This window comes from Schistocerca gregaria, chromosome 8, assembly GCF_023897955.1.
Source record: "Schistocerca gregaria isolate iqSchGreg1 chromosome 8, iqSchGreg1.2, whole genome shotgun sequence".
Lineage (NCBI taxonomy): Eukaryota > Metazoa > Arthropoda > Insecta > Orthoptera > Acrididae > Schistocerca > Schistocerca gregaria.
The window spans coordinates 244,183,551-244,208,856 of NC_064927.1; the positions used below are offsets into that span (position 1 = coordinate 244,183,551).

General features: G+C 40.2%; 1 protein-coding gene across 1 annotated transcript in view; it reads left to right on the top strand.

The window, feature by feature from the left end:
• The window catches only part of LOC126284039 (two pore channel protein 1-like), a 77,706-nt gene extending 53,931 nt beyond the window's left edge, over positions 1 to 23,775 (top strand). The window contains exon 13 of the mRNA XM_049982604.1: positions 20,639 to 23,775. Within this exon, the coding sequence (XP_049838561.1) occupies positions 20,639 to 20,836 (198 nt within the window). The 3' untranslated portion in view covers positions 20,837 to 23,775. The remainder of the gene's footprint in view (positions 1 to 20,638) is intronic.
• Positions 23,776 to 25,306: the final 1,531 nt, after the last annotated feature.

Consider the following 25,306-nt stretch of genomic DNA (forward strand, 5'->3'; position numbering starts at 1 on the left):
CACCAACCTATGTCTTCATACTGGCAGCAGCCACCTCTGTAGGTTATATAAGCCTACTCATAAGGTGCTGAGGAACACAAGCAGTCAGCTGAGGCTAGGGTACCAGTCCTTCAGATCATAGCATCTGTGCTTGATAGAGCTTGCAGTATGTAAGCGAAGAGTGAGGTGGGGCAGCAACATATTTGTGAGTGATTGTGATACAGTGTGCTGAAACAGCAGTTGTGTGGAGACAGTGACAGTGGTAGTGCTGAGGCAGTGGCTTGCGGTGACTCCCCACATGGCTTGGGTACTGCTATTTGGTGATGTCTGCAGCACTGGGCAAAAGAGCAGACATGGGACGGCAAGGAATCTGAAACTCCAGATTTTGGTGCATGAGTGATGGGCTGATGATGATGATGATGATGATGATGATGATGATGACGATGATGACAGTTATCCAGCAGTTGCTTGAGCCTCCAACAGCATGGAAACCATCAAGTTATGGAATCTGACTGCAAACTATCTAACGGTACGAATGGGACATATAAATAATGTCCCAGTGTCAGTTTGTTAGGCTGGCTGGTGGCAAAAGCATGCACTGCCAGTTGGCACAATGCTGTATCAACAAGTCATTATGAGAACCTTGCCACATGTAGATATGACATGTGGAATGGTTTGCAGGTTTGCTTTGTCATCAGCTGCATGACTCCAGCAACACTGTGACCAAGTGCCCTTGGCAGCATGGTATTCTGTCCATACCACAAAAGTTCATATTTTGCAAAAGTATAGATCATCCTGTAAACAGAAAAAATATTTCAGTGGAAAGATAGACACTTTTCAGCCAGAACATACGACCACTGACCTACTATCAATATAAACCCATCCGGGTGATAATAGCCTGCTGCTAGTCAGACACAAGCTCAGTGCGTGTCTGTGTGTAGAATGAGGGAGGCACACGAACTATCTGAGTTTGACCAAGGACAGATTGTAATGACCCAGAGGCTCAGCACGAGTAAGTTGGAAACTGTACGACTTGTTGTGTGTTCTAGGAGTGCAATTGTGAGTGTCTTCAACATGTGGTGAAACCAAAGTGAAACCATGTCCAGATGTCTTGGGGTTATGTGGCCAGCCCTCATTAGATGTGTCATATGTCATAGTTTGGTCAGACTGGTAAAACAGGACAGGCAGTGAACTGTTGTGAAACTATCATCAAACAAATGCTGGGCAGAGTAAAAGTGAGTGTAAACACACAGTGCACTGAACACTCCTAATGATGAGTGTGTGCAGCTGATGACCCATACATGTGCAATTGTTAACACCATGACATTGGCAACTACGACTGAAATGAGCACATGACAATTGGCACCGGACGTTGGCACAGTGGCAGAGTGTTGCATGCTCTGATGAATCATAATACCTTCTTCATTATGTTGATGGGATGGCGCAAATCTGTCATCTTCCAGAGCAACCGTTCCTTGACACCAGTACTGTGGGATGGAAACGACCTGGCAGCAGCTCCCTTACACTCTGGGAAACATTCACAATGATATCCTTGGATCCAGTGGAGCTCGTGCAAGGTACCATGATGGGCAAGGAGTACGGTTACAGACCATGTACACCCCATCAAGACGATCATGGTTCCCAACGACAGTGGAATTTTTCAGCGAGATAATGCATCGTGTCATAAAGCCAGGAGTGGGAGGAACACAGTGGCAAGTTTAAACTGATGTGCTGGGCCTCCAAGTCACCAGATCTGAACCCAATGGGACACATCTGGGAAGGGATTGATTGTGGTGTCAGAGCTCATTGCCCCTGCCCCCACCCTCCATCCTGCCCCTCCCCAAAATTTATGGAATTGGGTGACTTTTGTGTGCAGATGTGGTGCCAGCTACCTCCATCAACCTAACAAGGCCTCATTGCATCCATTCCACGACATTTTGTCACTGCTATCTGGGGCAAATGTGGGTAGGATAATGTTCTGGCTGATCAGTTAGTACTTGTGTGAAATTAAGGACTGGAGCACTTTTTTGGGGGGGGGGGGGGGTGGGGAGTTGCGGAAATCAAGACTGTAACATGTTCTAAAGTGTCAAATGTTAGTAGCAATGGAGCAGAGTAAAGGACAGGTAACAGAAAACTGGTTCTGTGTTCACTTAATGTTACGGCATCTCAGCACTGAAAGGATGTGCAGCTCACCATTACTGGTAGATGTTGATTATTATGTAGTAAGGAAAGTCTTGGCAGAATGTAACAAGTTTAGGAGTAAAGGAGACAATGCACCAAATAGCAGAACATTGAGTCGTCGACAGGCGCAAACAAAAGAGAAAGTGTACTTACTAACTTTCGACATAAATCCTTTGTTGAGCTAGAATATAACTAGATGCATGTGCCTCCCACCACACAAACACACTACAGGTACTGTTGATGGTTAATGGATTTATTATGGACAGAGGTGGGGATGGTGCCATCAGAGAAGTGAAGGTAAATGCTCAGGAAGGTGGCATGTTGGGTTGAGGAGAACCAGGTGAAACAGTTGGGAGAGGTGTTGAAGTTGTAGAGGAATGAAGATAGGATGTCTCAGCACCTTGACCAGGTAATTACAGTATCAAAATGAACCTGTACCAGACAAGAGGTTTGGGCTTTTGGGAGGCTAGGAAGCTCTCCTCAAGATGGCCCGTGAAAAGTTTGGCGTAGGATGATGCCCTGTGTGTGCCAATCACTGTGCAACAAATTTGTTTATCTACCTTCTACTCAAAAGAGAAGTAGTTGTGTGAGGATATAATTGGTACTGTATGTGAGGAATGTGGTACTGAGTTGGGAGTCTGAAGTACATAGGGAGATGTAGTGCTTGATAGTAGCAGGCATGAGGGATGTTGGAGTATAGGGAGGTGGCATCAACAGTAACTAGTAGAAATACAGGGAGTAAAGGAGTGGGGATGACAAAGAGTTGATGAAGAAAGGGAGTAGTTAGTATCTTCGGTGTGAGAGGCTAGGATTCAGCTAACTGGTTGCAGGTGGTGGTCGGCCTGATGGGGTACACACATGGATTCATAAGCTAGAACAAGTGTACAAGGGTGCACAGAACATCAAGCGACGAAACTAGATTCTGTTTTATACATAACAAACATGAATATTGTAATCATTTACATCACTAAATATTATGGATTCAAGAAAAATAAATCAGAATATGAGCAACATACTTACAGTGCAATTTAAATAATGCTGTGCACAACACAAAGTAGTAAGTAGGAACACATTTAGCTGAGTCTGTAGAACATCAGATTCCATTTTGTGCAAAATAAAAATAGAAATGGAAGATTCTTTTATGTCAGTCAATAATAAAGTAATATAATAAAACAGGCAGTGCTCCAAGCGGCCTGGCAGTGAACCAGGTTCATGTTACCAGAAGTCCCGATTAAAATTTCGTGCTTCTGGTCATCAGGGCAGCCAAATACGGGTGGTGAATGAGTAGTAAATTTGGTCTTGCTGCCAAGCATGGGATTGTATCCTGCATACCTTTGTTATTATGAACATTTACCATGCTTGAATTTAAATGTAGTCGGAACTGAAATGACTTTAAAAATGGGTAAATACTTTGCAATAGTATACATTTCTACAGGAAACAAATTAATTCTAATATAGGTATGTTCACACAGAACAAATGTGATATAATAAATGGAACACAAGGTTCAACAATGCCACTAAAGCAGCTACTTCTCAACAGCATTGTTTATTTTTGAGGTTGACGTTAATTTATGAATGCACTCTTATCCTGAAGTGGTCAAATTTCTGCCCGTTCAGCTCTAAGTTTGCCTAGTGCTATAGGAACAGTAAATTGTAGCAAATGATAATGAATGCAAATAACAGCCATGACTATGTTGAAAAATGTGAATATAAGTATTTGCAGTTTGGAATTGGGTCACACAGATTGGAACTAATTTTAAGCTAGTGGTTATTTGTGACACAGCAGGGCCAGTTTAAGGCTCAAGCGACACAAGCGGGCACCAAATTGATATGTCAAAGGCACCCAGTTGCAAAATTACTATACAGTATGAATCATAACTAACAAAAACTGATACACACAAAAATACACAATAATAGAAGCAAAAAAGTTCCAACAAAATTGCATCCGCCAGCAAACCATTTATGAGATAACTGCGACTATGTGATTGGTAACAAGCCACCACCGACTTTATCATTAAAATTGTTATGGCCATTGTGGCCACTTGTTGACAAACTGCCCGTGGCTTTTGGCTTGGGTTCTTCTGCCAACGTTTGTTTCATGATTTTTCTGATGTTATACCAGCACAAATTGTTGACATTGCCAGAGGTTCACCCCCTCCATTGCTGGTGGTGGACTGGAGTCAGGCTTCTGGCCACAGATTATATGTACCTGCCATCAACATGAAAGGGCTATTCAGTGGTCATTTCCACTGCAGTTCCCCCCTTGCTGCATGCAATAGATGTTTGCTGCAGCATTGAAAGCTAGTTCTTGAAACTTTGCAAGTAAGCTTTCTCAGGATAATGTCTATCTTCAAGAGTCTGCCAATTCAGTTTCTTCAACATTTCTGTGACTCCCTGTGGTCAGACAAACCTGTTATCATGCATGCTGCCCTTCTCTGTATATGTTTAATATCCCTTGCTAGTCTTATTTGCTATGGGTCTAACACACTTGAGCAATATTCTGTAATGGGTCATACAAGTGATTTGTAAGCTTTCTCTTTTGTATACTGATTGCATTTACCCAGTATTCTACCAATAAACCAAAGTCTACCGCGTGCTGTATCCACAACAGAGCCTATGCGATATTCCATTTCATATGCCTACAAAGTGTTACAGCTAAGTATTTGAAGTTGACTGATTTCAACTATGATTCATAGATATTATAGTCATAGGCTACTACATTTTTTCATTTTATGAAGTGCTCAATTTTACATTTGTGAACATTTAAGCAAGTCGTCAATCTATGCACCTCTTTGAAATCTTTGCTAGATCTCATATGTACTCAGTATTTATGCAGTGTCTTTCAGACATTGCATAAGGTAACTCCAAATCGACCAAAAATAAATAGAAAATATATCCGTTTAGGAAAATCAGATAAAAATTTGTGTGATGCCTCCCCAAGAGACAGTCCCCACTGCTTCCAAACTAACTACATAAGTGTGGACCAGATGTGGCTTATATCCAAAGAAATGTTATTGGCAGCAATTGAGAGACTTGGTACCAAATAAATTAATAGAAGATGGTACTGATTCCCCATGGTACACAAAACAGGCTAGAACACTGTTCCAAACGCATTGAAAAAAGCATGCCAAATTTAATAGAATGCAAGGCCTCCACGATCGGCAATACTTTACTGAAGCTCAAAACTTAGCATGGACTTAAATGGGAGCTGCTTTTAAAAGTTTCCACAACAAAACTCTGTCTTGAAATCTGGCAGAAAATCCAAGAAAATTCTGGTCATATGTAAATTACACCAGTACAAGGCACAACAATACCTTCACTGTGCAGTACTAATGGTAATATTTCTGGTGACAGTGCCAAAAAAGCAGGGTTACTAAGCGCAGTTTTCCAAAATTCCTTCATAAAGAAGGTGACGTAAATATTACAGAATTTGAATAAAGAACTACTGTCAACATTAGTAACTTAAAAGAAGATATCCTCAGTGTATCACTTAATAAAGTCAAGTCTTTCAGTCCAATTGTATGCCAAATAGGTTCTTTCCAGAGTATGCTGATGCTATAGCTCCATACACAGCAACATATACAACTGTTTGGTTGAGGAAAAATCCATACCAAAAGACTGGAAAGTTTTACAGGTCACACCACTACTCAAGAAAGGAAACATGAGTAATCTGATGAATTACAGATAGGTATCACTGATATCAGTTTTCAGTAGATTGGTACTGTCTTCAGGCATTATGAACTACCCCAAAGAAAATGGTCTATTGACGCATAGTCAGCACAGATTCAGAAAAATAGTACTTGTGATAAACAACTAGCTCTTTTATTCACAAAAAGTAACGAGTGCTATTGACAGCGAATCTCAAATTGATTCAATACTTAGAGATTTCTAGAAGGCGTCTAAAACTGTTATTCACAAGAGATTTCTAATAAAATTTTGTACCGATGGAGTATTATCTCAGTTGTGCAACTAGATTTGTGCTTTTCTGTCAGAAAGATCATAATTCATGGAAATCAACAAAAAGTCATTGAGTAAAATGGTGTTGATATCTAGCGTTCCCCAAGGACGTGTTGTAGGTTCTCTGCTGTGCCTAATTTATATGAACGACTTTGAAGACAGTCTGAGCAGTCCCCTTAGATTGTTTTGAGATTGTTCTGTCATTTACCATCAGAATATCAAAACTAACTGCAAAATGATGTAGACATGATATCTATGTGTAGACATGATATCTGTGTGGGATGAAAAGTGACAGTTGGCTCTAAATAAGGAAAAGTGTAAGGTTATCCATACAAGTACTAAAGGAAAGCTATTACATTTTTGTTATACGATAAATCACACAAATCTAAAGGCTGGCAGTTCAACTAAATACCTAGGAATTACAATTATGAACAACTTAAATTTGAATGATCACATAGATAATGTTGTGGGGAAGGCAAACCAAAGCCTGCGTTTTATTGGCAGAACAGTCGAGATTGACCACACTATGCTTATCAAAAGATTAGGCATTCATTTTTCTCATGGGTTGGTAGAGGGTGGAACAGTAGAGAAGTAGTCTGAAGGTGGTTCAATGAAATCTCTGCTAGGCATTTATGTGTGAATTGCAGACAGTTGTGAAGATGTAGATGTAGACAGTAGCCTATAGATGAATTTTGAACCCAATTTGGTAGGGACTTTGTAAAGTTTGCATTTGTATAAAATAGGATAGATATTTAATACTGATGTCTGTTGTGGCTCGTAACCACACATTCACAAGCACCTCACATATAGCTTGTTCGCACACCCATATTTACTGTAACATTTTTGCTTCTGCTATCGTATACTTCCACATGTCTTTTTTACTATTAATTGTGACCCACTCTGAACATTTAATAATAAAAAATTTAATATAATATGTGTAGATAAATAAATTATAAATCTCATGGTGCTCACAGCTTCGCACAAATGTTTGTATCTGACATCTTTTCAGTGATGATGGGGGGGTGAGTGGTTTAAGTTGGTGCTATCACCAGTAATTGAACCAGGGCTATGGCATGAAAAGCACAAACTCTACCAGTCAGCTGCAGAGGTATATTATTAGATTTGACAAGAGCAATATAAGTAAAAGACCATAGAAAGGAATCTAATGTTTCAGGAGGGAGGGGGGACGAATGATAGGTTGGTTGTGTGGCAAAATCTTCTCAAACGGGCTGTGGGTGCAGAGCTCACAAACAGCTATGCAGCATGAAGGAAGTTTGATGTCTCAGAACAGAATGCTTGTAAGTGGTGTCACATGAATAAATTATAAATCACCAGTTCTACACAGCAAACATTCAGTGGAGAACATCATAGAGGTTTCATGAGTTGGAGCAGTGGGTTTTTCTGTATGTGTGAAGGAAATGCAATTAAGACTTTACTATTATTTGAGAAATCGTCCAAATGAGGTCACTGAAGATAAAGAAGAGTTTTCTAACTGCATGTGTTGCAGAATTAAAAGCAAGTACGAACTGGTGGATGACAATGGTGATGAGGGTGGGACTTATAATGCAGAACAACACTTGATCACTTCTTGTGGCTTTAAACAAAAAACTACTTGCATACCAGAAACATAAAATCTATCTAAGAAAACATGATGACTTTACAGTAGATAGTGTTAACATTTTTAGGCAGATGCTAAGATAATTTTTGAAGGAGCGTCTTCAAAAAACAGTGAGAGAAATGTGTGTGTGTGGGGGGGAGGGGGGGGGGGGGGGTTCTTATATTCAGGGTTGTCATGTTGTCTAGTAAATGCAGTATTTTCTGTGTTGCATTCAGATTCCATCAGGCAAGTGGAAAGGATTTGGATAATTACCTTGTATTTAATGTGCATTGTGATCACATAGTTAGACTTATGTAACTTGTGACTCTATTTCTGCATCCACTGTTACTCATACAAATGCCTGTTGTACATAACCATTTGATTGCTCATTATATGGGCAATATACTAATAAAATTGTGCAGAATTCATTTCCCAGCTAATCATAAGTTTTTAATTATTAATGGGAATTTCATCTGTGGCAGTGCTGAATGTATGTCAACAACACCAAGTTTATACTATTCATTTTTTAAATATAGGTCCCCTTATCAGCAAGAGAATTTCTAGTAAATCACTACGGTGTTCAAATCATCTTCAGATTGATAACAATATTACTACAGGGTTTATACGACCTGGGACAACCAGGGGATCTGGGAAAACCCCGGAATTTTTTCATCCGAGAGAAATCCGAGATTTTTTTAGAATTCTGGGAATTTTTCATTGTTTTAGTCTTCAGTTAATTTTTTGTAATTTTGACTGGTAAGAACTGATTCTCTAACAAAGGATATTACTGTATCCCACTACTGCAGCAATAAAACATGAACTAGAGAAAAAAAAAGAAAATAAAACTTGAATTGCAAAGGAAATATGTCATATACAGCAACAAAACACAGTACCCATACAAGTGTCTACCAACAGCGAAATGTGTCGCCATCTTTAGAGAGACCATGCAATGCTTCATAGCAACAAATTGCCTCTAGTGAGTGTGATGTCACAACTGTTTGCATTTAGATTTGGTTTAGCTATTACAAGCGGGCTCGTGCACATGCACAGTTGAGTCGCGGATGAGTAGTACCTTCTCCCGCTTTTGGCTAAGAAATGTGGTTCCTGGCTGTGTAAGCAGGCGAGATTCAAACATGCGCATCAGGCCCGGAGGGGGCAGGGGGTGGGGGGGCAGTTTATATTCTTGATGGAAAAAACATTGTTTCACAAAGTGCTTAGCATCCAGGGCACGTTGGTCTGTCGGTTACTCATATGATTTTGAAACGCGTCCTTGTTGGTTTTTGAACACATTCTAAGCCAATTTCTGAATGAATCATAAGTTGAGTTCTGAATGCATGCATAGTGTCCATGATGTCTATGTTGGGAATCCTCGTCATATCTAGAAATAAACTTTCCAGCAGCCAAAAGGGGATGGAGTAAAGCCGAACGGGTGAATGCCAAGCGCTGTCTGATTATGTGGTTGATTGGGTTTGTGAATGACCAGTGTTGTTATAATTACTAGCAAAATCCATAGATTCAGGCTACCAGAGTGGAAATAAACGACCAACTGAAATAACAGGTAAGAAAAATTACATATTATCTCCTCAGTGATCCAAGAAAATGAAATTTTGATAGAAAATTTGTGGTCTGATCGCTACGCTAGTAAGGGCCAGTTGCACAGTCCCCAGTTAGCAGTCGCTTAAGTTCTATTCTAGAAGTAGCACGGAAGACGCATTCTACAAACATGTAACATTGCCTAACTCGAGAATAATCACGCTATAACTGAACTGGTGATTCTGGCAGGATTAGTGAAGTTAACTGGTGAATAAGTTTTGACAGGTGCAAGAATAGTTTGGAATTAGTGATGACAAGATTGTTTGTTAGAATGAAGAAGGAGAAGAAACAGGGACATCACACAAATTATGGAAGAACATGATGATTCCAAATTTATATAAAAATTTCGTACTACTATGTTTTGATCTCCTGCTTCAAAACTGGAGTGCATGAATGAAATGTATAACTAACATAAAGCTTTTTGCCTATAGTAGGTCTATAGGCATTTGATATTGGTACTTCATGAATTATATTCTTCCGTGTTATGAAAATGACCATTTGTGCCAAAACAGCCTGGTTTATTTGATGTTTGTTACAATTGCTGCAATATTAGAAAGCCTATTTTGTTTTATGTAGCAGACACTGACAGAATAAATGTAAACAGTTCGAAAAACCACACCAGTCTTGGCTACTACATGTATTACCGTATTTACTCGAATCTAAGCAGCACCTGAAAAATGAGACTCGAAATCAAAGAAAAAAAATTTCCTGAATCTAAGCTGCACCTGAAATCTGAGACTCAAAATTCAAGGGGAGAGAAAAATTAAAGGCCGCATCTCCAAATTGAAACAAAGTTTGCCCATTGTAATATGAGAGACAATTTAGGTCGAATGAATGACGATACAGCTACAGTAGTTTGGTTAGAGTCGTAAGCTTAGCAGTTACGCTTTATCACGTAGCTATTGCCATGCGTCAGGTGCTCCGTCCGTATTTATACGGGTACCCTTCCTTTTCTACGTGCTTCGTCTGGTTTGAATTGATTGCTTATTTTTCTTTGATCTGATAAGCGCAGTTTTCTTTGCTATAGGTGTTTACGTCACTCTAAGCTGAAAATGCATTACTGTACTGTGTCATGCATAGTTTGTCGCATTCTGATAGTGCGTGTTTACGGCCTGTGGCTGCTCACGCCATGGCTTGCTTTTGTGTGCGCTACAATTGAAAAACAAAAAAAGAGAGAAGAATCGCCTCATTAGCGAAACAATGGCAAGAAACTGCTATTTGTTGTTGTCTTACACTGCTGCTTTCTTTGATAATGATCAACAAGAACCAAATAATAGACTGCGTATAATAGAGGATGTTCTGAACGAGAGTTTAGCGAAAATTTTTCTCCGTTTGAAAATCTATGCAGGCGCCTCCTTAGTACATTACATTCTACACAGAAATTAGAGGCATATTACATTTAAAAATCTAATTAATTGCCGTGCTTCATTTCTGACTACATCACTATTAACCATAAGAATAATACAAATATAAACATGACATGATATGTATATACCTCGGCGTTTGCTGTTGTCTCACTCTAGTTTTGTAGTTTATTAGGCAGACAGGATTTAAATGAGATAGCAGCAAACATGAAACAATACATGGCAAAATGTTTATATGCGTATTCCTCTTATGATGACGAGAATACCGCATGTGATTCACAATTTGTAAAAGTTCCTGTTAGCAACCATCTCTTCTCACAGATAGGAAAAAATTCAGAATGTGGAGTTGGCCATATTGACAAACATCCCAAACAGTCTTGCCAGTCGGATTTTCGTATTACATTGAAATGCTGCTACATTAGAAGATGAACAATACAGAATTTGTATTTACTTCGTTGGATAATTTGTGAAAATGCAGTGGTCGAAACTTGGGGCGCAGAAAATAGCTCGTCTTCCACCTTTTTTTTTAAATTTATTTACTGATGCAGAGGTTTTGGCGCCAGTATTTATCTTCGTGCCTACAAAGCATGCCTGTGTAGCGCTACATATAATCGACGGGAGAAGTAAGTTGTGGCGGCACCCACCAACTTTTTTCAGAATTTCCGCTTGCTTTGCACTCGTTTCTAAGCCGCAGGCAGTTTTTTTTTTTATTACAAAAACCGGGAAAAAAGTGCGGCTTATATTCGAGTAAATACGGTAACAGATTTTACAGTATTAGACAACGACATTTCGATTTTTCATCTAGCAAAATGTTTGATGAACTTTGTTGAGGTAATAGATTCTTTCGCAGAAAGGAAAGCACACAATGTAAAGCTGTAGCAAGATTAGAGAGGAAAAAATGCTAGGAGCTAAGGATTGGAAAAAAGTGTACTGTCTTGCTTGTCTCTTGTCTTTACTGGTTTTATGTATCCTATATTTAGTTTTATGTCAGGCAAGAGAGAGAGTTATTGCCTAATAGTCAATAAAGAGTGTAAATTTTCTGAGCTTCTTGTTCTCCCAATTACAAATAATACCATCAAGTATTAATTGCAAGGTTTTTTTCTTTTTAAGAGGTGCAGGAGGTCAAAATGGCAGAATGGGAGAAGGAGACACATCACAAGACATTTTAATTTCCGTCTTGAATACAGTTTGATGTCATCCATTACAAAATATATGAGTTTCAATTCCACAGAGTGAAATACAGTGAAGTGTGATACAAGAATGCTGTGTGTAGAGGTGTGGCACTGCACTTTGGCTGCCTTTCAAGTGCATGTTTTCATTTTATAGCACGTATGGCATTATGCCATAATAAAGAATCAGACATGAGACAATACAGTGCTGGTACTCCAAGAAAATTTCCATCCCAAAAACCAAACTGAAAAACTTAATATCGAGTCGAGGCCTCCTATTTCATTCAGAATCTGGACATACAAATGTGCACTTAAAGTATGCAAATTGAACGTGTACATTTTAGTATGGTTCATGAAATTCCGATGCTTTTGGAGTATCCTCTGATGTCTTGTTTCTTTTATCACATAATGTGAGATCTTTTAATGTTTTACACAGGCTTCCTGTGTCATCATTGCTATGCAAGTATGGTGGCACCTGTTATGTGGCACTTTCTGGAAACTATTGGAACGAATCTGTTTCTAACATGTCATGGGAAAATATTGCAAATGGTGGTTTCAAAAGCGTTACTTTAAAAGTAAATTTATTTTTATGCAAGTTGGGCTATGTGCTAGAATATAGATGAAATTCTTAAATCTCAGAGCATTTGACTCTCATTTGAAAATCAGCTCTTTGGTGATAAACCATTTAGAGGAATTTAGAGCGCAGATCAGTTATTATGAGCGAATTTATATGTGGAAAACTTCGAGGACAAGTCACTGGACTGAGCTAAAAATTTTGCTGCGACATTTTATAGTGATCCCCCTGCGGGTCCGGGGTAAGAATAGGCCCGAGGTATTCCTGCCTGTTGTAAGAGGGGTCTAAAAGGAGTCCCTCCCCCTCAAGGGGGTAGTTTTCACCTGCATCTGGAGAAACATTGTTCAACGACTTACATTTGTGGTCATTTTGGTTTTTCGCTTATTCTGGTTTCTTCCTTCCTTTGTTTGTTTCCTTTCTTTGTCCTTCTCCCTCTCTCACTGTCTTCCTTACATTTTACCTTGCCTTCTCCTCCCTGCCTCCTCCTCCCTGCCTCCTCCTCCTCCCTGCCTCCTCCTCCTCCCTGCCTCCTTCTCCCTGACTCCTTCTCCACCCTATGGTCTCCACCTCGGCGTTTGAGACAGTCTGTCCTTTCTCCCCCTCTCTCCCTTTTTTCCCTGCTTTTCTTTCCTCCCTGTATGTGCCTGAAGGCTGACCCATGCATTCGCATGCGTAGCCGGAGACGGGATAACGTGTAATTCCCCGTCCTGGGTAGACAAGTAAGGCACGCATGTACCCCATGGTAAAGGCCAGGCCCAGGGAGGGGTGATTGCCGGAGCTGACACCTTCCGACCATGCCGATTGGTCCCTCCATCCGTTTCTCGGGAGGTGTGACCTGAGGTGTAAACATTCACCTAAGGCGGAAGCGCCCTCTGAGAGGGTCCCCACAAGGAAGGAGCGCGCCATCGGAGACGCTGGCAATCATGGGGGGATTCCTCCATAGTGGATTTCTCTTCTTCTTCTTCTTCTTCTTCTTCTTCTTCTCCTCTCTCGACTTCTGCCCAAAAACGGAAACTTGACCAGCCACCAGTGACAAAAGTACTACTGCCTGCCCCAAAGTTCCTCGTAGTTTCTAGATCTGAGGACTGAAAGGATTTTTCATCTGTCAACCTTTCGTTATTCAGAAGGGCGTAGATGCCATAGCCGGACATGTGAAGTCTTGTACCAGGATGTGTAACGGTACCTTGTTGTTGGAAACTGAGAGCGCCTTTCCGGCACATAAACTCCTTCGGGCCACACTCCTGTACACGTTCCCTGTCCGAGTGAAGGCTCACCGCACTTTGAATTCGTCGCGCGGTGTGGTATATACTAGATCACTCGATGGATTGACTGACGAGGAGATTCAGTCTTACCTCGCTAAGTAGGACATGATGGCTGTCCATAGGGTCATGAAGAAAGTCGACAATGACCTTGTACCATCCCGGACATTTTCTTGACCTTTGATAGTGTTCAGCTGCCGTCGTGCAACAAAACGGGCTATGAGGTTATTTCTCCTCACCCCTATGTCCTGACACCTACGCGCTGCTACCAGTGTCAGCATTTTAATCACATCTGCCAGTCTTGCTCTAATGCGTCTAAATGTGTCACTTGTGGCAGGGACGCCCATGAGGGTGACTGTACATCTCCATCTCGTTGCGTGAACTGTCAGGGTGACCATGCAGCGTCCTCTCGCGACTGTCCCATCTACAAGGATGAACGCTGTATACAGGAAATTCGGGTCAAAGAGAAAGTGTCCACCTTGGCTGTTCACAAGCTATTTGCTAGTACGAAGCCCACGCTGCTCCCAGCAGGGAAATACAGTACTGTCCTCGCCTCTCCTCGGCCCACGAGGGAGATGTCAACGCAGACATGCGATCTGACCTTTAGCGCTACGGTTGTCCGTGCGGCCAGTGATAAGATCGCCCAGTCAATGTCTACTCTTCCTCCTGTCACCCCTAAGACACAAGCACCTTCATCAGCTTCTGCCAAGACTAAGACCCAGAAGTTAGATGCACGGGCCTTCAAGGAGGAACCGTCCCATCAAGACTTCCTACGTACCCCGAACTCCCAGCCATCAACCAGTACTTCCAACTTAACAACCTTCCAAGTAGGCTCATAGGAAGCAAAGTTCTCCTTCTCCACTACGGCACGTTTCTTTCCCTGCGCCACCCAGTGGTTGCCGCCCCAGCCTGTCATCCGTTTCGCCTGGCCACACTGCTGGTAGCCGAACATCTGGCTGTTTACCACCGGAGGAAGCTCCCCCTCCTGGCCATTTTAACTTGGTGGCCAATGAACCTATTTAAAAAATTGACGATGACTCTCCGCGTATTGATAGCGGCAGCAGTGCTCGCTCGAAGCCAGGCCCTCAGCGGCCTTCAAGGTGACCCCTTCTTGCTTCTCCTTTTTATTTTTCTTCTCCCGATGGCACTTCTTCATTGGAATATTCGCGGCATTCGCTCCAACCAAGAGGACTTAAAGTTGTTGCTACACTTGCACTGTCCGCTCGTAGTAGCTCTCCAGGAAACAAAGCTACGCCCATGCGATCGAATTGACTTGACACACTATGTGCGTTTTGACATACCCCCTGTGGCAGATATTCTGGCTCATGGAGGGGTTATGTTGCTGGTCCGGGATGATATCTACTGCGACCCCATCACATTGCACACCGATTTTCAGGCAGTTGCCGTCCGAATTACTCTCCCCACTTTCACATTTTCCATTTGTACCGTTTACACTCCATCGTTGTCTGCTGTTATTAGGGCAGACATGATGCAAATTATTACTCAGCTACCTGCACCCTTTTCGTTGACTGGAGACTTCAATGCCCATCATCCCCTTTGGGGCTCTCCAGCATCCTACCCGAGAGGCTCCCTGTTAGCGGACCTTTTAATCCACCTCAATCCTGTCTGCCTCAATACTGGCTCCCCTACTTTTCTTTCGGACACAACTCGCACCTATTCCCATTTAGACCTCTCTATATGTACTACCCAACTTGCAGGTCAGTTTGAGTGGTACGCTCTTTCTGATACATATTCGAGCAACCACTTCCCTTGTGGTATCCATCTCCTGGATCATACCCCATCTCAATGCTCAACTAGTTGGAACATCTCCAAAGCAGACTGGGCGCTCTTCTCTTCCAGGGCGACATTTCAGGATCAGAACTTCACAAGCTGCGATAGTCAGGTCGCGCACCTCACAGAAGTCATTCTCACTACTGCTGACTATTCCATCCCTCATACTACTACTTCTCCACGTCGCGTACCGGTCTGCTGGTGGACCGCAGCATGTAGAGACACTTTACATGCTTGTTGACGTGCTATACGCACCTTTAAATGCCACCCTACAGTGGCGAATTATATTAATTATAAACAATTATGTGCACAGTGTCGTCGTGTTATTAAAGAAAGCAAGAAAGCCAGCTGGGCTGGTTTCACAAGCTCCTTCAACAGTTTTACTTCTTCTTCTGTTGTCTGGGGTAGCCTGTGCCGGCTATCTGGCACTGAGGTCCACTCACCAATTTCTCGCTTGAAAGTTGCGAATGACGTCCTTGTGGACCCTGAGGATGTCTTCAATGCCTTCGGCCGATTTATCGCAGAGGTTTCGAGCTCCGCTCCTTACGACCCTGCCTTCCTCCCCCGAAAACAGGCAGAGGAGGCAAGGCCACCTAACTTCCGCTCCTCGAATCATGAAAGTTATAATGCCCCATTCACCATGCGGGAACTCAAAAGTGCACTTGCCTGGTCACGGTCCTCCACTCCGGGGCCTGATTCTATCATATTGAGATGCTGAAGAATCTTTCTCCTGTGGGTAAAGGTTTTTCTTCTTCGTACTTATAATCGCATCTGGATTGAGGGTCATGTTCCCACATGCTGGCGCAAATCTATTGTTGTCCCGATTCCTAAGCCGGGGAAGGACAGGCACTTGCCTTTCAGTTACCGACCCATTTCCCTTACCAGCTGTGTCTGTAAGGTGATGGAATGAATGGTTAACTCTTGTTTGGTTTGGTTGCTCCTATCTCAATGACTACTTACCAATGTACAATGTGGATTTCGTAGGCATCGGTCTGTTCTTGACCATCTGGTTACCTTGTCGACCTTCATTATGAATAACTTTTTGCGGAAGCGCCAGACAATGTTCTTTGATTTGGAGAAGGTTTTTGACACCTGTTGGAGGGCGGGCATTCTCCACACCATACATTCGTGGGGCCTTCGCGGTCGCCTCCCTCTTTTTATTCGTGCATTTTTAATGGATTGACGGTTCAGGGTACATGTGGGTTCCGTCCTGTCCAACACCTTTTGCCAGGAGAATGGGGTGCCACAGGGCTCAGTTTTGAGTGTCACTCTCTTCACCATAGTGATCAATCCAATAATGGATTGTCTCCCAGCTGATGTATCAGGTTCACATTTCATGAATGATTTTACCATCTACTGCAGCACGCAGCGTACGTTTCTTGGTTCGCTGTCTTCAGCGTTGTCGTGACCATCGTTACTCCTGGAGTGTCACCAATGGCTTCAGTTTTTCTGCCGAGAAGATGATCTGTATTAACTTCTGGCACTACAAAGAGTTTCTCCTACTGTCCTTACATCTCGGTCCCGTTGCTCTCCCATTCGTGGAGACAACTAAATTTTTAGGTACTTCAATTGACAGGAAACTTAGCTGGTCTCCACATGTCATATTTGGCTGCTCATTGTACCCGTTCCCTAAATGTCCTCCGTGTTCTCAGCGGTACGTCATGGGGAGCGGATTGAACCATCCTACTTTGCTTTTATCGGTCGATCATCCACTCAAAGCTGGATTATGGGAGCTTTGTATACTCCTCTGCACGGCCGTCCACTTTACGCTGCCTCAACTCTATACAACATCAGGGTTATGTCTGCGATCAGAGCGTTCTATACTAGTCCTGTCGAGAGTGAATTGCTACTAACCTACCGGCGCGATATACTGCTTTGCTGGTATACCTGTCGGCTATTGTCAATGCCCGACCACCCGTCTTATCATTCCTTTTTTGATGACTCTCTCAGCCGTCAATATGGGTTGTATGTATCTGCCCTGCTACCCCCTGGAGTTCGCTTTTGTCGCCTCCTTCAGCACCTTGATTTTTCACTCCCTGCAACCTTTAGAGTGGGCGAGAGCCAAACGCCACCTTGGCTCCAGGCTCAGGTTCGCATTCACCTTGACCTCAGCTCGCTCCCAAAGGAGGTTACCCCAGCTCGCTGTTTGTCGAACTTTGTTCGAAGTTCATTACTACGATCTTCATTTATACAGATGGCTCTAAGACCAATGACAGTGTCGGGTGTTCTTTTATTGTCGGGGCACACAGTTTCAAATACCGGCTCCATGGCCATTGTTCGGTCTTCACAGCTGAGCTGTTTGCCCTCTATCAGGCTCTTCTTTACATCCGCCACCACCGACATTCTGCTTATGTCATCTACTCTGATTCCCTGAGCGCCATCCACAGCCTCAGTGATCCGTATCCGGTTCACCCTTTCGTGCACCGGATCCAGCGCTCTCTTCAGCAGCTGGCGGACGATGGTTCTCCAGTTACCGTTATGTGGGTTCCTGGCCATGTAGGTATCCCTGGGAACAAGGCTGCAGATGCTGCGGCCAAGTCTGCAGTCCTCCAGCCTTGGACAGCTTCTTGTTGTGTGCCTTCATCTGATTTTAGCAGGGTCATTTGTCAGCGCATTTTATCGCTGTGGCATGCGGATTGGTCTACACTTACTGAAAACAAGCTTCGGGCCTTGAAACCTCTCCCCACGGCTTGGACGACCTCTTCACACCCTTTCTCGGCGGGAGGAGGTCGTAGGTTGTTTTGGCCCGGTTACGGATTGGACACTGCCGGTTCAGCCACCACCATCTGCTGATGGCTGTGCCAGCGCCGTTCTGCCCATGTGGACAATTGCTGACGGTCCACCACATTTTAACGTCCTGTCCGAATTTAATACACTGCGCATTGATCTTGACCTGCCATGTACTCTGGATGAAATTTTAGCAGATGACCGAGGAGCAGCTGCTCGCGTTCTTTGTTTTATCCACTTGACAAACCTGTCTAAGGACATCTGATTATGCTGTTTTCTTTTAATTCCTTGCCTGTTAATGTGCCTTTTATCATGTTGTCCTTTTTAGTTGCTGTTTTAACATTCTGCCTCACAGTGCATTCATAATTTAGTCTGGGTGCTAATGCCCACTGTAGTTGTGCGCCCTAAATCCACAAAAAATCATTTGTGTGATATATCCTAAACTGTAACACGCGCAAAAAAGATCCACATTATATATGAAAGCTTAGCTTCTCTTACAGTATATGAAAGCTTTGCTTTTCTAGTAACAACACTATGTATATTAATTTGAAACATTAAATTTTCCTGTTTGTGGATTCGCGCTACTTAACTGCGATGTTGCTATTGGCTGAGTACATCACGTGTCCTATGGTCTGCAATCCGTTGTCATCAGCTGGCGAGATCACGTGACACGAGCTATGACTGGCATACAAAAGTGCATCGCAATCTTGATTTCAATGGTTTGGAAGGTAACATGCAGTGTTTGGTGGAATTTCAATTTATACTTTCATAATATGAAAATATGTAGCATACAGTTGCTGCCCATCAAAGATCTTTCCAAAACATGATTTTTTTTTCCCTCCGAGTTTCATTTTTTAAAGTACCGGGAAATTCTATGACCATGTATAAAAACATAAACATTCAAGGGATTGATAAGTTTTGGATTCCGAGGGAAAGTCTACTGTCATTTCACATGGAAAAAGTGTGTTTTCTGCCAGGAGAAACTGTATTTTTAACCAGGAAGTCTGGGAATTTGTTTTCCTTGTCTGTGTATACACCCTGTACTACTAGTAGTAGTAGTTAAAGTAGTAGTTGTTGTTAGTTTTGTTATTCAGCCAGTGATTTTATCAGCTCCAGCCTGATCATTTATTTTTGAATTTTATGCTGTAATAATATTTGTTGGAACTCATAATGTGTTGCGTTTTGTAAGACAAATGTACATTAGTAATACTCATTTATAAAAGGGGATACAATCAAGTGATGTCTATTTCTAGACCCCTCTCCTTCTACTGAACAAGAAATGTTTCCCTTTTGGCATTTTGTCTGATCTTGCCAGACTGCATAGGTCTCTACTAGTGAAACTGGAATGTTATGCTGTTCAAAGCATTTCCCTTGCATGGATGTAGTCATATATTTAAAGTAAAATACAAAGTACCTCATTAAGAAATGATACCACAGAAATACAACTAAATTTGAAGTGGGGAGACGATGAATATGATGTCTTGCTGGGTTCAGTGTGCTCCAGTTCTTGACCTACATAGATATACATAGATATAAATTCTGGAAAGAAAAAAAAAAGAAAAAGAGAGAGAGAGAGAGAGAGAGAGAGAGAGAGAGAGAGAGAGAGAGGCATCTAGGGGCAAACAAAGATTATAATATATAATTTAACATACATTACTGGGGAAATTTGCTGTAGTAGATATGTAGAGTTAAAAAGATCAACTCCAATTCAGAGAATTATATAACACAACCAAACCAATCGTAATACAGAATTAGAAAAAAAGAAAGATTGCTGCTGTTAAAATGACTGAAATGTACTAGAAAGAAAGATACTAATAGCAAGAATACAAATATTCATTGCAAATACAAAAGAATTATGTTTGTACAATTAAGAGAAAAGAACATTATTGTTGTTGTTATTATTATTAATGGGAAATGTAGGTGATTTTGTCACTGATATATTGGTATGTTATGCAAAATATTTCAGTCCAGGAATAAAGTCTTTATTATAATGTGTGGCAAGACTTGTAAATGAATATTAAAGTTACATATCTATGTTCCCAGCTTACTGTTGTTTTTACTGTCTGATAACAACTGTGTTCTATTTATTAGCTTCTGTTCATAGATGTAAATTAGCATTCTTAAACTCTTTCTTCTCGTGTCCTCCTCCCAACAGGTCATCTCTCTCAACCTAGGATGTGAGTCACCTTACCCCCCTTTCCAACCTTCCCAAATCTATCCCTCTTCTCTTCTTGGAATAGGAAATAATAATTCCTAAAGCTTCACTTTTAAATATCTGTGTTTGCCCCCAGAAAATAAGAACTGGCCAGTTGTGTCTTTTTGAAAGTTTACAGTTTTCTCAGTGAGTTTTCCTTTTGATATAAACTTCAACTAGAAGCAGTTTATATCAGTCATGTGTTACAGATTTCGAAGTGGATGATCATTCATGTCACTAATCTCTGCTTCAGGGAACAGCAACTTACATAGGATGTCGTCCCCGTAACCGGGAAGTTTTGCAACGCCGAATGTACCGTGCAGAAATTGAAGATTGGATGCATGAAGCTGAAATGGTAGAACAGGCCCCAACTCCAGTGGATGGCCGAAGTAATGATCATGCTGAAGTTGTCATGGGAGGCTATCAGCAGAACGTGTCAATCAACTCCTAAGTTATGGAGAAAATATTTATATTGTGTTTCATAAGGCTATTTTTTATGTATCTATCATTTCAGTATTTAAACACTATCTGAAACAGAAGTATTGTGTCAACTGTCAAAATATAAATAACTAGAACAGAGCTCTGCTCCTACTGTTCCAACAGTGACAGTTGGTAACATCTATCCCTCTAGCTCACATAGTGTTTCTTTAATTTTTAACTATAACAAACAGTATTTTTGTGGCTTTTAGTTCCTCTGTAGCTTTTGTGTGTAATCTTTTGTTATAAGCTATGCATTCCTGTTATTGTCAAAATAGTAGCAGTGGTCAATATTCGGAAGTGTTTATTATTTTATTTGTGACTGGTGGCCCCAAAAAATGAAGTCACAGAAAACTTTTATGTAACTCAGTAAAATATGAAAATGACATAGACTGAAAACTGTAAAGCTAGATTGAAAACTGTAAAGCTCGCTCGTTAGTAAGACTAAACGATAGCTGTACCAACACATAGACTAATAGACAATGCAAAATCCTACAAACATTTCAGTAAAAGGCAAAATAAATTACTAAGAAACGTAAATAAAAAATATTAAGAAGATAAGAAAGATCTGTATAAATGTGTTAGAGGAATGTTAAGTTTTGTGGAAACATTTTTGAAAGTACATGTTGAATTAATGCACAGTAACACAGATTTTCCTGTGATGAGCAGTGAGTTGAATATGTCTTTTTGGATAATTTAGTAGAAAGACTTGCTGGTCTGAAATGCAAGATTCCCCTGGGACAAGCAGATTATATGCCTTTATCTGATAATTGTTTTATTATGTTGATAATGTTTAAATGGTTTCCCTGATGGTTTTAATAATTATATTTTGATGCTTATTAATGTCAAAGCTTTAATACTCTATTTTCATAGAAATGATACCAAATGCTCATATTTAAAATATTTATAATTATAAACTTAAATTTGTTTCTTTTCATTAAGTATTAAATACTTTGAATGAGATTATTATTGTATAGGAAAGGTGTATGTCAAGTTTTCTAAGACAGAACATATGAAATATTGCTGTCAAAACAGAATTGCTTGTGGTAACACAACATATCTTCTTGATTAAATATTATTTCCTCTTTTTCCCAATTTTTAAATGAGCTCAAATTTTCCTATTTTTTAAAATGAGCTCAAATAATTATTTAAATGGAGCATTCACTCCTGATAGTTCCAATTATTTCCCTTGTCCTCTCCAAACAAAATAAAAATTTTTAACTTGTTTCTTCCATTGCACTTCTATTAACTGTTCTTGCATCCAAAGATGAGTAACATCCCCCTGTAACTGTCATATCAATGTGCAGTTTTATGGTAAACCTATTTTATATTTTTATTGTCAATGCCAGTTTCAAAAATTCCATTGGGGGGAGGGTGGGGACAAACTGTCCTTTAAAATTGGGTACTGTCATTTATATTTTTCTCACAATCATTGTTCTGTCATTTATTTTCACATTATTGTCAGACTGCTTCCTGTTGGCAGCTGGAAGTGTCACAGAAGTAAATAGTAGGTTATTTTTAATCTGAATTTGTATTCTTGTGCTACAAATATACTTACATTTTTTGTATTTAATCGTTAATCTGCTTCCTGCTGGCAGCTAGCATTGTTACTGAATGTTATTTTATTAAGAATTTATTGTTCTTATGTTACAAATATTGTGTTTTTCATACATATATTATGCACAGTTTTATAATACTGTATAATACTCTTAGTTACCATTGTCATATTGTGATATAGTGGCTATCAAATCAATATTTATTTAATTACATGTTTTAGAGAAATTTTTGTTATGGGACTTAATAATTATAACATTTTTGTTGATGAGGGACTAATATTAGCTCCAAACTTTTAAATAATAATTAAATTTTATATAAACCTTAATATTTTTGTGTGCATTAATAGCAATATTTTTTGTGATAGTAACAGAAAACTGTTCATATGTAATGAGCACCTTAACTGGCTGTGTCGCTTATTTGTATGTGCAAGTTACGTCTTCTGAAAATCTTTTAACATTCCAGTTTCTAAAATGAATATAGTGTTAACTGATCATCTCTTATGTCTTTAGCCTTATATGTTCAAGTGTTAATCTGAAATGGATAAACATTTTTTTATTATTTTAGAGACTGTCCTAATGCAATAATTTTGCTAATATTGATACTAGATCTCTCTTAGTTATAGCTTGGTGGACTGTTTGGTCTGAAAACTGTAATGGCCTCCAGTTGCGAGTATACTTTGCACTCGCTTATAAGTTTCATTATTTGCACCTTTGTTTAGCTTGTTCAAAGTACCATGTCAGACAGTATTATGACAGTTATCTCTAGAACATTATATGAATTAAGAGACATGTATGTCTCATTTCTATTTTGAACAGCTATTATGAGCTTCAACTGTGTAAAGAAATACAGATATTAGCATCATTGTGACGGGACTGTATAGCAGCAATATTATAACTGGCTTTAGGGATACATCTAAAAAATTCTGGGTAAAAGTGAGTGTGTGTGTGTGTGTGTGTGTGTGTGTGTGTGTGTGTGTGTGTGTGTGTGTGTGTGTGTGTGTGTGCGTGCGTGCGTGTGTGGAACACACATGCACATTTGTTTGTAGGGAGTCAGAGACAGCTATTTGCATATTTACAAATTTCATAGCATAACTTGAAGCAATTTATTTCAGCTAAATACTATGAGGAAGACTTGTAACAATTATACATGGTGCTGACATATCTGGATTTATTCACTATAATAAGATTTACTGTTATTTTCATGGTATTAGACTGATTAAGAAATTGATAAACTTAACTGAAAAAAATAAATATTTCTGCATAAATGTGTGATTTTTTATGTAATGTATTAATCATTGATCTCTACTCTCAGTCAGCAGCCTTGACCAACAAGAATAAATTTTTCTCCTTTTTGTAACTTAGTTTTAATTATTATTGGACACTACACTAGTTCCTAACCACCATTTAGTTCCAAAACTTGTCAATGGATGTTGTTTTGAATGAACTGATTGCAGAAATGCCATCAGTGGCTCACGCTTTGTATGATCTCTCAAAAATTATTTTCTCTTTCAAAGTAATCCCAACCCACTTTACGTGTAGTGCAAAATCCACTAAACTTAGTAAGGTCATCACTTTTAGTGTTACAGTGTTTCATGATCATCTGTTGTGCAACAAACTGATACATGTTGGCCTTATGGAACACGAGTGACAGATAGAGCTATATGTAAAATAATGGCAGAAATGAGTGTTACACACCAATTTACTCAGAGAACACAAAACAAATAATTTTTGTCTTGCTTTACATTCAAACATTTATCTTTTGTGTGGCTATTTCAGTCACATGGTGCAGTTTGTCATTGTAGTGCAGGTAAGACACATTTCATGTAAGGGAGATGCCATTAATGCTACATCATTTTATTTTACCAAGTAAATTTTAGTTTTACACAGTTTAGCCATAGTTACATATGAATGTGTAATGTGAATTTAAAATGAGCTGTTCCACATCATTACAATTAAACGCACAAATGATCCATGGAACATGAAACTAACAAACACATCAGAGACTTTGTCAAAATCAGGTATTTTTGTTGTTTAGCTACAATAGTAATTTATTTGTAACCTTACAAATGGATTTGTCTGCAGAGAAATAACTGGAAAGAGTGAAATGTATTTGTAATTTGAGGTGATTTGTTGTTTTCATTTTTGTATATGGGTGTGAATTCTGTATATTTCAGTCTCTCTAGGGAAATGTCCTTTGAATCATTGACTAATGACAGAGATATTTCAAGAGTGACCCTATCAAATAAGCAAAGGATGTTAATACTTTCCAAAAATCACTATTATAGACAGTATAATTACCTCAGCTCAGTACAGCCAATAGAAACACAAAAAACAACCAAAAATTTAAGTTCCTAGCTTTCGGAATAAATGTTCCTTCATCAGGGAGGAGAGAGGGGAAAGAAAGGGAAGAAGGGAAAGTGGATTTAGTTACTCACAACCCAGGTTATGAAGCAACAGGGAAAGGAAAACAGGGAAGGTAGCAAGGATGGAGGCATGGTTGTCTGAGGGAAGCCAAAGATATTCTACTGCAGGTACTGTGCCAGCTTCAAACCAAAGAGGATGCATACAGAAGTAAAGAGGTATATAGTATAAAGATGTAGGATGGAAAGATGCATGAATGGCTAAAGAGGAAAGGGAAAGAGGAGAAGACTGAAAAGTAAATGGGAGTGAGGTTGTTTAACGTAGGTTCAGTCCAGGGGGATGGCGGGATGAAAGGATGTGCTGGAGTGCAAGTTCCTATCTCCGCAGTTCAGAGGGACTGGTGTTGGGTGGGAGAAGCCAAATGGCACATACAGTGTAGCAGGTTCCTAGGTCCCTAGAATTATGCTGGAGCGCATGCTCCGCTACTGGGTATTGGACATCTCCTAGGCGGACAGTTCATCTGTGTG